At 42.3% G+C, this 11,943-nt stretch overlaps 1 protein-coding gene across 2 annotated transcripts in view; it reads left to right on the top strand.

Annotated features, from left to right (window-relative positions):
• The first annotated feature begins 78 nt into the window (after positions 1-78).
• KIAA1328 (KIAA1328 ortholog) overlaps positions 79-11,943 on the top strand; it is a 170,940-nt gene continuing 159,075 nt past the window's right edge. Inside the window, exons 1-4 of one of the 2 annotated variants that reach the window (XM_068666711.1) lie at positions 79-187; positions 3,441-3,476; positions 5,219-5,358; positions 10,436-10,530. In XM_068666711.1, the coding sequence (XP_068522812.1) occupies positions 136-187; positions 3,441-3,476; positions 5,219-5,358; positions 10,436-10,530 (323 nt within the window). In that variant the 5' untranslated portion in view covers positions 79-135. Of the gene's footprint in view, positions 188-316; positions 997-3,440; positions 3,477-5,218; positions 5,359-10,435; positions 10,531-11,943 lie in introns of those variants that run through there. The other variant, XM_068666712.1, reaches the window with a different exon arrangement.

The following is an 11,943-nucleotide window of genomic DNA, read 5'->3' as shown; positions in this document are numbered from 1 at the left end:
CGCCCCGCTGGCGGCGTGCTCCGCAAGGACTACCCCTCCCAGAATGCCCCTCTCTTCCGCCCGCCGGCCTCGCCAATGGGCGGCGAGCGCCGGGGGGGCGGCGGGGGGCAGGCTGGGAGTGGCGGTTGTTTCAAGATGGCGGAGGTGGCCGCCGGGCCGGGCGGGGACGTGTACTGGAGCCGGGACGGTATCCTTCCGCCGGCAGCGGGATCCCTCCGCGCCGCGGGGGGCGCGGGGCCGGGGGGGGGCCGCGATGAGGGGGAGGTGGGGGGGGGGGGAGGGCTGGGAGCCGCGTGTGGGGACCCCAAAGCTCGGTGTGAGGGCGCTAAAGGAGGCTGTGGGGAGCTGGGGTCGGTCCCCAGGGGCAGGGCTGCCGAGTTGGTGGCAGGTCGCACACCGACACAGCGCGCAGGCCGGACGGGCTGACCTGACCTGGGCTGCGCTGCGCAGGGGCACGGTGCCATAAACCCTGGTAGGCTTCACACTCACACTTCTTAAACAGCAAAAAACAACAAAATAAAAACAAACCACAGCAGCTTGCTCTGCCCTGGGACAGGGTGAAGGCTGGCGGCCACGCAGCAGGTTTGTTGCTGCAGCCGCAGTTCCTGGGACCCCACGCGTTTACTCCTATCAGCGAGCCCCCAGCGCTGCCCCCGTCCCCAAATGCGGCCTCTTGGGATCTCAGAAAGAACTTCTCTGCCGAAAGGGTTGTGAGGCACTGGAACAGGCTGCCCAGGGAGGTGGTGGAGTCACCATCTCTGGAAGTCTTTAAAAGACGTTTAGATGTAGAGCTTAGGGATCTGGGTTAGTGGGGACTGTTAGTGTTAGGTCAGAGGTTGGACTCAGTGATCTTGAGGTCTCTTCCAACCTAGAAGTTCTGTGATTCTGTGATTCTCTTGAGCCCAGCGCTGGAGCAGTGCCCCCACGCACCGAGATGCTGCGAGGGACGAGGATCCTGCTGGCAACCGTCTCTGTTTCGCGTGCTTCTGCGAGGAGGTAGCGCTGCCTCTAATCCTGGCAAAGTTTGAATGCCCTGAAATACATCCCAAGAACAGAAAATAGTGGATGCTTTCAAAGGAGAGCAAGGGCTGGGTTTGAGGTGATACTGGTTTAGCAGTATAGGAAAACTAAATTTCACTCTGTAATTGCCAAATGTTACAGCATAGCAAGGCAGACTGCTGTGCTGTTGTGTGTCTCTGGCTTGCAGTGGGGGGACCATGAGCACCATAAAATGATCAGTTTCTGCGATGCCCGTGGTGACTGCTGTTGCCTTGAGCATTAGCAGGGGTGTTAGTAGGTTTATAACGTGTAGTCAGCCCGTGAGGAGTCTTGAGAGGCGCGTGGCAGTGAGTTAACGTTAAATGGCTGGTGCTGGTGCTGTCCCCAGTCTGATTCCGAAACGGGGATGTTGGACCTGTTTGTGAATCAGCTCCTGAGTCACTGCAGCCTTCAGCCCAGATGATTAAGGAGGACTGATCTCACTCTGGTTTGTCCTAATACAGTAGGCAGCAAACCTTCACGGGAGGGTGGTCCTGATAGCATAGGGGAGAAACAGCATCAGCTTTGTGTAATCCCACTACCAGGCATCTACCCTCAGCAGGGCCAATGAACGAGGCAAGCTTCAAAAGCCAAATGTTGTTTAGGCAAATCTGTTTTATTTCCTACAGCCATGTGTTGACACAGATTAACCATATGCCAGCTGAGAAAGCAATTGCCTGTGCTGAGGTTCGTTGTTTCTGGTAGCAGTACGAGTGGAAGGTCTTTTCGGTATCCCGCAGGCTGCTGTCATAGCTTTGCTGACACAGCTGTTTGGGCTGGGCTGTGATCCAGACTGGGGCTTGATCTACCTTGGTGCTTTTTGGGAAGAGGGGGCACGATCCTTTACTTCTAGAATTGATTCAGTTTCTTCACCTGGTTCATGGCATGACCCCAGACTGTGTTGTGACAGCTAGAGACAGCAGGCAGCAGCTTACAGGTGAGGACAAAAGTGCTGTCAGTGTTTGTAGAGAGATGAATGACAGCAGTACCAGGGGAAGCTCTTCTCCAACTGGTCTAAGACTGATGAGTGGTAATTGTTTTTAAGTGTTAATGTGGATCAGAAAGATTACAAGTGATTCTTGCTTGTGATTACAAGCCCTTCCAGTGTGCCAAGTATCACTTGTGTGAGGGATAGTGAGGATTGATGGAAGTGAAGTTTCTGTCCAGAGATAAAAGCTTCTGGACTGTTGCTAATTTTTCTCTGCAGTGAGGTAACTTACTAAACTAAGTTTCTGAGATGGTACTACCAAAATCAAATTCTAGTTAAAGCGGGAGTTTTGAGAGAGAGTTGGTACAGGTTAGCTGAAAGATTTTCACAGTTTAACTCTGCTGTGTGGAGACAACTGTGCAATGCCTTAAACACATTTATCTGTAAACAGTACGGAACTTAAGTAACTGAGCTAAAAGGCCAAATTTTTAAGGCTGAGGAAAGTACTATTAATGAAATGTTAGTGGAGGAGTCTGTGCTTTTGCTTTTCACTTTGTCATAAAGTTGGTAACTTATGTGGGAATAAAAAAAATCCATACTTTCAGCTAACTGAAGGTGTCACTTTAAGGAAGGTGCTGTAGTCTACACCCTTCCCTGAATTGTGTGAATTGTGCTGAGACCTATTCTTGGGGACTTCTGGGAGGCAAGGTTGGAAGTTCAGGGACTTCTAACATAACAGAAGTAACGTTGTGCCTGGTCCTTTGTCATTTTTTGAGTGTTTTCTGCAGTCACCTAATTCAGTAGTTAAAGTGCTGGATTGTTTCAAAGTTCTTGAGATAACTTACCAACAAAAACGGTTTCAGACCAACTTTTGATCTTGCTGAAGAGGACAAGTCCTCAGGCTTTCTGCTGGCACTTGTCATGTGATGGTCAGACGGCAATGACCAACTTCCTTTGAAAGCTTCAGTCTTCATCCTCATTTACATTTCCTAGACTGTGCCATACAAAATGTAGTATTTCATCATAGCGTGATTATGTGCTATTCTGGAAGTTTGTATTCCCTACATATCAGGGGGTTCCTTACATAAAGATAACCCACTCTAGATTTAAATAAATATTATTACTTCATTATCTTAGTAATTGCCCTTACAACTGGGACTGGTCCCTGGGTTCTTTTGTGAAGGTGACCTGTCAGATAATCTTTACTGGCTAAAAGTCGATGCACTTTTTACAAAAAGTAACACTTTTTGTTGTAGCAATGTTTTTTTTTCTTTTTTTTTTTTTTCTTTCTAGTCAAGTCTTTCCTGCTTGCAGTTCTCCCAAAGTGTTGCCAATCTGTTTTCTTATCAACAGCCTGTTAAGAGTAAGGGCAAAATACTTACTCTTATAGTTGTGTTTAAAGGGCCAAGCTCTTTGTTTTGTGTTTGTTCCCTTTATCTTTTGTGTTTATTTCCTTTAACAAAGCTACGTGCAGTTTCTGATGAAGAACAGCCAATGGTGTATGTTTCAGGTATGAACTTCTAATAGCCAAAAACAAAGCTCTTTTTTCATGTGATTGCTAAACTGTGCAGTGTTTTTTCAGCTATGTGATTTGTGTACGGAAGTGTTTAAGATACAGAGTCATCACAAGTACTTTAACTTGTAATGGGACATACAGGATTATAGCATGGGATTTATGCCCTGCTGCTTAGATAAGCATGTGGTATCATATGAACAGTTTCAGGGGAGTTGTTTCTATTGCAGGCACAGCATAGTTTTATTCAGCCTGTAAGGTAAGCTGAATTTTTAGTGTGGTTTCCAGGGAATGTTGAAGCGTTTGAGATTCTGAGGTCGTTTGTAAGTTCTGAAGAGAACGGTTAAAATGAAGCTTCACTGTGTACAGAAAAAATGAAATTGTTTTGTAATCAGTTCTCTTAATCTTGATTTACTGAGCACATACTTGTGTACATCCCTGGGGACATAATGAGTGTTAGCCTCCCGTCTTCAGAATTTTCTAATTGTTGTCAAACATAAGGACAACTTTTACAGTGACACCATGTCCTGAAAATATGGCTGCATATGATTAACTCAAGTAAAATTGTGTATATGTACAGCATGCGTTCAGCAGTTAAGCAGTTATAAACTTTTAGGAGCCCTTATTCTCCACCTTTGGAGTAGCATGGTTACCCTTACAAAACAAAACAAAACAAAAACACCCTACAGGGCAAGCAGCTCTATTAAAAAATCTTTGAGTGTGTTTAGTTGCTGGCATAATTCAAGCCAAGCGATATTAGGTTGTTAATCATTGAGTCCTAGAAAAAAAGCAGGGATCCAAAATGCTGGAAATGATTCACTCTGTGTAACATTTTTCCACTTCTCTTCCACTCCTGTGTTTATGAGGAGAATGTCAGGAACATTTTCCCTTGTGTCCGAGCACAGAGATTTTAAAGTCTGTAATTTAGTTCTTTCACTTGAATTGCTGACACACTTCTAAAGTTCATTCCCCAGAAGAGTATAGTCTGTGGTATAAATACAGTGTTTGATTTTTTTGGTCAAAATTTCTGCACCTCTGAACAGTCAAGACTTGATCTTTCATGCAGTACCAAGAAGCTGCTGGTTTTCATCAGGCCTTGGGAGGTTTTAGTGTCAGTGTTAGTGTTGACACTTTATAATTGCACCGCGAGGATTTGCACTGCTCTCATGTTTTTACCTGCGGTAGGGGTGAACTAATTCCAATTACGGCAGGAAGCTTTTTACAGGAGGTCTGTGGAGCGTGCACTGCGGTGTAACCTTACTCATATGTGTGGTCCTGACAGGAATGGTTAGTCTGAGCAATCAGCAGCTTGGCATTGTAACAGAAAAAAAATGGTTTATTGTGTGAGTTGTACTTCTAACAATGTTACTTCTGTTTGGTTCCTATTTGTATTTGAGTGTCAAAACAGCAGCTCAGTTTTATGCTTTTCACCTTAAACGCTGCTTTTTGCATTGAACCTCAGTCAGAAGACAACATGCAGGTTTTAGAGTTTACTTCCATATTCATGTGTCTGGATGTTCAGTCTCATGCACCTCTTTTCTTCTGCTCATATTTCCATCCTAACAAAATTTAGTATGGGGTGAGAGTCTGGGGGGAACTGCAGACACCTGAAGTTCTCTTTCTTTTCAAAAAGAGCTGCTAAGCCAAGAATGAATTTGTGGAAGGCCTGTTGCAGGAGGCACAAAAAGGTTCCCGTTGGACTTAATAATCTGTGTGTTTTACTTGTCTTTCATCTACAGGAGCGTCTACAAAAGGAAATTTAAGAACAAGGTATTTGCCAAAGAGTCAAAAAAGTGAAACTAAGCCAAAGGTGCCTGTAGCTGTTGCTTCTGTTTCCATGGATCCTGTTAGAAGCACAGGAGATCTGACAGGGCAGCAGGTCAGTAAAGGCATTTTTTTCTTGCTTTGAAGAGTGCACATAGTGGAAAAATGTTGGGAAAATCTGAAAATCTTTAGATAGAAAACTTCTAACACTACCGCTCTTGCAAATTCTTAACTTTTTTGTCCATTTATGTGGCGACTTGCTGGCAGAAGTTAATTTTCCCGTGAGATAGCTTGCTAACTTAAGGAGAACAAAAGCTCAATGTGCTAATTTACATAAGTGGTTTGCAACCAGGGCCATGTGAAATGGCTTATATACCTGTGTGTGTATGTGTGTGTGTGTGTAGAGGGAGAAAGAGGCTTAGAATAGCTCCTAATCGGTGCGTTAGTTGCCAAACACACAAGCAATGTTTCAGTCTATTCCATTTCTTTGGTATAGTCTTACCATTTAGAACATGCAAAATTCTTTTAGGAGGCCTTTTTGACGTGTCTGCTGACGTAACAAGGTAAAATCACTTTCCAATTGTGATAGTGAAAGTTAAAATGCATCTGAGTAATGGGAGTAGCTTTGCCAGTTGATACTATCTTTGGCTGTGCTTCAGTGTGTTATCTGGCCTATTCCTGTGGCAATAAGTGACCCTTTTAGAGTTTATTGTGTTAGAAGTTTCAGAGCAGTGGGGTTTCCCTTGGAAGGCTGTTTAGTGTTCTGACAGGGATGTTCTATTTAGTGTTGTGATGTTCCAAAATCTGTTGAGAGATGGCATTTTTCTGACATGATTTGGGGAGTATATTGACTGTGAGAGCCATTTAAATACTGTTGACTCTTGCCTAGCAGTCATCTGGGGCACCTCAGTAACTATTAGGATTTGTTATATTTGTACTTGCTGGCAGTGTCTAAAACTTTTCATAGAATCCCCAACTGGTTTGGGTTGGAAGGGACCTCAAAGACCACCTAATTCCACCCCCCTGCCATGGGCAGGGACACCTCCCCCCAGCCCAGGCTGCCCAAAGCCCCATCCAGCCTGGCCTTGAGCACTGCCAGGGATGGGGCAGCCACAGCTCCTCTGGGCAGCCTGGGCCAGGGCCTCACCACCTCTGAGTGAGGGATTTCCTCTTAACATCTAATCTAAATCTCCCCTCTCTTAGTTTAAAGCCATTCCCCCTTGTCCTATCACCCCACCCCCTGACACAGAGTCCCTCCCCAGCTGTCCTGCAGCCCCCTTAGGCCCTGTCAGGCCACAGTGAGATCTCCTGCAGCCTTCTCTCCTCCAGGCCGAACGCCCCCGGCTCCCTCAGCCTGTCCCCACAGCAGAGCTGCTCCAGCCCTCTGAGCATCCTCAGGGCCTCTGGATCTGCTCCAACAGCTCCATGTCCTTGTGCTGGGGGTCCCAGAGCTGGGTGCAGGGCTCCAGGTGGGGTCTCACAAGAGCAGAGCAGAGGGGGACAATCCCCTCCCTGCCCTGCTGCCAGCGCTGTGTGGGTGCAGCCCAGGACACAGCTGGCTTGCTGGGCTGCAGGCACATATTGCTGGTTCATGTCCAGCTTCTTATTTACCAGTATCCCCGAGTCCTTCTCCTCAAGGCTGCTCTCAATCCACTTTCTTCCCAGCCTGTATTCATGCTTGGGATTGCCCTGACCCAGGTGCAGGACCTTACACTTGGCCTTGTTGAATTTCATGAGGGTTTTCACAGGCCAACCTCTCAGCCTGCCCAGGTCCCTCTGGATGGCATCCCTTCCCTCCAGCACGCTAACTGTCATGCCTGTATTTGGTTCACTGCTGTATTAAAATGCATTAAATCTCGTTCTGTGTCTGGGTTAAGATGTCCTCTCTGTCTTCTGTATGCTGTGTGCCTCACATGTATGTTCAAAACTCTAATGTGAAGATAGATCACGCTGTTCTCACTACTTTGACAGAGTCAGTGCTCTTTGAATCCATAAGCAGCTTTTTTCTCCACAGCATGAGACACTGATAACTAGTATTCATTTTTGAACCCCTCTTGGACTCCTCCCAGTCTATATCTCTTTTTATCAGTGCTTGCCTTTAGGAGGCTGGTACGTACCTTCACTTTGCAAACGATGTTGTACTTAAGTGACATGCAAAGAAATTTCACAGAAAGCTATCATTATGCAGAATTTTTATGTAGATGGGTCTCTTCATAAGCATCTGCAACCCCCCTGCCTCATAGATGCCTTCATGTCTCACTTTAAAATCTGTTGTGTTCTGTGTTGTTAGCATTACTTGTTTATTTCCCTTTTCCATGTGAGAGTTGTAGGGGTAGATTTTTTTGTTGTTGTTCTTATATAATTCCTAATACACTACAACGTGATTTGAGACTCAGATGTGCTTTAACAACATTGACAATAAGATGGGCTTAAAGCTTTTACTGTTTTCTTTTTTTTTTTTTTTTTTTTTTTTTTAACTTTCTGTGTTTCTCTTGTCATGTCAAATCCTCATGGAAACTCTGTACTTTCAAGATAAGCTCTGAATTGCTTGAAGCAAACAGAACCAAAACATTTTGCTTGTTACAGATGAGGAAGGTTTCATATTGGAACAGGCTGCCCAGGGAAGTGGTGGAGTCACCATCCCTGGAAGTCTTTAAAAGACGTTTAGATGTAGAGCTTAGGGATATGGTTTAGTGGGGACTGTTAGCGTTAGGTCAGAGGTTGGACTCGATGATCTTGAGGTCTCTTCCAACCTAGAAATTCTGTGATTCTGTGATACTGTTTTTCACAAGGAGTCTTCATGACTAACAACTGATTTTCCTCAAGGTGTGGCTAGGGTTCTGCATGTCTGGGGAGAGCTGATTGCTTTATTTTGATGTACTTTGTGCTGCTGTACTGGTAGGTAGCTCACCATTATTATTTACCAGAATCATCTGTTGAAAAGAATGGATTGAGTTTCTCCCTAGCATGAATCCTAGCAGAACTAATTTCCTTTCTCTTCCTTCAGATGGACTTGAGGACAACATAGTGGGTTGAGAGTTTGGAATAAGTCGTCAAAAAGGTCTTGTTAGCTCTGCAACTTTCCTGATAATTTCAATAAATCAATGGTTTACTGGTTATGATTAAAATTTCCTATCTTCCTGCTTCCTGTTTGAGAGATCTCATCTGCTTCTTTCAGGCATGTTGTCGTCTTCTAACATATGGATTGTAAGGGAAGAAAATCTTCCATTTAGGTAGTGTGTTTTCCCTTGAAAATACTGGGTTATGAAACATTGGTTGTATAGAAAAGCATGTATGGAAAGGACAGAAATCTGGAAAAAGGTGACTGTTGTCTTGGACCCCGTCTCATTTGTCTTCTCCTTTTTATGGTAGAGCTGTTGCTGTGTCTAATTCCGCAGTTTCATTTTGACAAGCGTTAAGGCAGATACAAGCTTGCCTTGAAGATTTTTTTGTGTGCCATTTATCCATACTTGTGGATAATACAAAAAAGCACTTAACTTTTCAGTTTTTACTGTTCATCCCATAAGTCTGTGTCTGACAGTATGTGCATGGGTTTGGGGTAGAGCTTGAGGTACCTTCTGTTAACATCTCCTTTACTAATGTAATAAAGCTTCTGACTTATTTTTTTGATTGAAAAATGTCTTTTTCTTTTGAATAGGTTCCATCAGCTAGCTGCTAAAAAAGAGTAAAAATAATTTTCAGGCATTTTAGCATAGGAAATGGAAATCTTTCAACCATATGTTTAGTTGAAGTTAAATTCAGTTAAGTTAAAGACTTTCTCTATTTGTGTGACTGTAAATAGCATATGTTTGGGAAGGAAACTGTGAAATCAAATGCCCCCTTGAAAAGCACTGAAATCTGATTTGCCTTGTTAATTTTTTTTTTTTTTTCAAGGAAAACATATTGAAGTTAAAATAAGAGCATACTGCAGGGTCAGGTGGATGTAACCTGACTCTAAAATCATCACTTCTTTTGAAAACTTCATAGTCCTTTAATTGTTTCAAACCATTGTTCAAGAAGCAATTAGCTAAGAGTGGAAAGGGGCACTTCCTCTCTGCTGTGTGTAGATCAGCTGCTATTACTGCTAATGAGGGCAGATAAGCCCAGTGTTTGCTTTCTATGTTCAGAGGTTGTTCAGTTCTGTATTGTGCTAGCTCGGCCAAGCTGCACAGCATTTAGTAGCCTTCTTGTATCTCTTGTTGAGGACTGTATGTGCTTGCAAAGGTTTATAATGTTTGTAGGCTTGTTAAAGTCTAAATTGAAATAAAAGTCAGATTAAGTGGAAATATTTAAACTTGTCAAAATCTTGGGCAGAGTAGCATAGCTGTTATTACTGCAGTCATTTTGGGATTATTATTTTGTGCTTATTGCTAGCAATAAAGAACTGAGTCACTGATGGTAAATAAAAGCAATTTCGAACTAGGAATTGTTTCCCACTTGGAAACACCCAAAATAGGTAATAATAACAATAACCAGGCACTACAAAGAACTGTTGCAAATTCGAACAGCAATATGCCCTCTGGTGGACATCGGTAACAAATACTGCAGTTTTCAGTGTAATAAAGGAATGCATTAATAGAAGAACTGGAATACATTAAAGGTTCCTTTTTAGAATGGGTGGTAAGTTGTGAAAGTAGAGTATTAGTGATTAAAAACGAATGATAATGATGTGCAAAGGACTGTGTACTTTTCAGTGTATTAAAAATTTGTTTGAGCTGAGGATTTACCTTCTACTAGCAGTATACTATATAACTTTTTTTTGCTGTTTGTATGCTTTAGTCATAATGCTAAGGGCATTTTTTCTTACTCTGTATTTTAGGATCCCAATACAATAAAGTTTGAACCTGGTACTGTATGTCACTGCACTAGGTTTCCAAGTCATGAGTCTATTGCACTTTAACTTCAGTATGAATCAATGTGTGGTGTGGGTTTTGAAACTTCATTCAACGTGTTTATTATTGAAGCCAGTAGCTTGTATTTTACAAGTTACAAGTCTCTTAGAATTCTCCACAATTTTGGTAATTGGTTTCACTGAACTGTACTTACAGTTAAAAAAATATGCACTTTATTTCCAGTTGGAATTTGTCTCCCTTCAGTTTCTAATTATTAGGTCTTGAAATGCTTTTAATGTCTTATGAAATACTTGCTCTTATTTAAAGATTACTTTCTAAAACGTGGCTTTCAATTTTCAGGTCACTAATGAAGGAGGAATGAAGAGTGCTTCTTTAAAGGATTTATGTCCTGAGGACAAGAGACGCATTGCAAACTTAATTAAAGAACTTGCCAGGTGAGAATAAGCATCACCTGAAAATGCATTATGTTTAAGGAGAGTCATTCCTATAATTAACATCAAGCAATGTAGAACTGCATTATGGAACTGAATATTTGCATAAGGTAATTTTTTTTTTTGCTGGAAGAGGTATGAAGAGTGAGGCAGCCTGATCAGTTTTTTCTTGCTTCTTGATCCTAAATCCCCTGAACATAATGAAAACAAGAGCCAGTTTTGTGACCTGCAGCAGTTCATCCATATAAGTATAGTCACAGGGCTAGATTTTGTATGCTGCTTGTATCACATGCTTTTAAATAAATACATGTTGTCTTTTGGAAATAAGGAACTTTGTTGCTATGAGTCTTTGTAGTGTTATCTGTTAGGAGTAAGGTTTTACATGGAACTCTGTGTTAAAAGCAGATCGCTGGTCTTGTGGCTGAAACATGCTAATCTGCATTTACCTGTGTCTTCCTCTGTAGAGCAACAGACTCCACTGCAATTTTAATTTACTTAGACAAATTTAAGAAATTAAAGTAAAATAAAATCATGTTCCCCCTGTTCTTTGAAGAGAGGCTGAAACTGTGAAAACTTCTCAACTTTAGCAAAAGGTTTTTTCTGAGTTTCATTCCAGTGGTAGTTTCATTCATGAAGACAAATGATGTTAAAAATAAAGTTGGATTTGAGAGAGGAGATTTTTTTTCCCCCCTCGACTCTGTGTCCCTTACACTTCAGAGTTTCTGGAAATATGCTTCTTATACAGTGCCTCTAAAACTGAGGAGCACGTGGCAGGTTTTCTTACAACACCAGAGGAGAAAACCTTGTGAGATGATCTTAGGTCCTTTAGGCTAAAAGTTAGTGTCCACACTGAGAACTTAAAGGCTAAGTTTTTTTCTAGAACAAAATGCAAGTTCTTAAGTATTAATGAAGTACTTTTGTCACAGATTTTATATGCGCAATAATTGGCGAGCATTACAGCCTTTATTCTTTTTCTTTTTATGTAGGAAAATATGGGCAGAGAGATTAAGTTACCTGTTCAAGGTCACGCAATAAGTCTCTGGTGCAGCTAGGAATATTTTCTCTCTGATTATCCCCATCCAGTGGACCGTTTTGCCTGATAATAATTTGTACCAATATAGGTTTTCTTGCAATACAGTATTTTAGTAATTTCTGAAGTTCGTCATGCTTGCAACCCTATTTTATCCTACCTTGTGTTAGAAAATGTCTAGTTAAGGGTGTCATAAAGAGTAGATTGCTGGGAAGCCTGGTTACAAATTGTCAGCTGTTAGAGCTATTCGGACACTGTTGCCACTGTTGATATATAGAGGTATATTCTAATATTTAAAAAAGTCTTTTATTACATTGTTCCTCATAATACACTGCTCCCTAGAGAATACTAGTACACTAACTCATTTGAGCATGGGATTCTTCTTA

Source organism: Anas acuta, chromosome Z (genome assembly GCF_963932015.1).
Source record: "Anas acuta chromosome Z, bAnaAcu1.1, whole genome shotgun sequence".
Lineage (NCBI taxonomy): Eukaryota > Metazoa > Chordata > Aves > Anseriformes > Anatidae > Anas > Anas acuta.
This window is presented reverse-complemented; position numbering and strand designations above follow the sequence as displayed.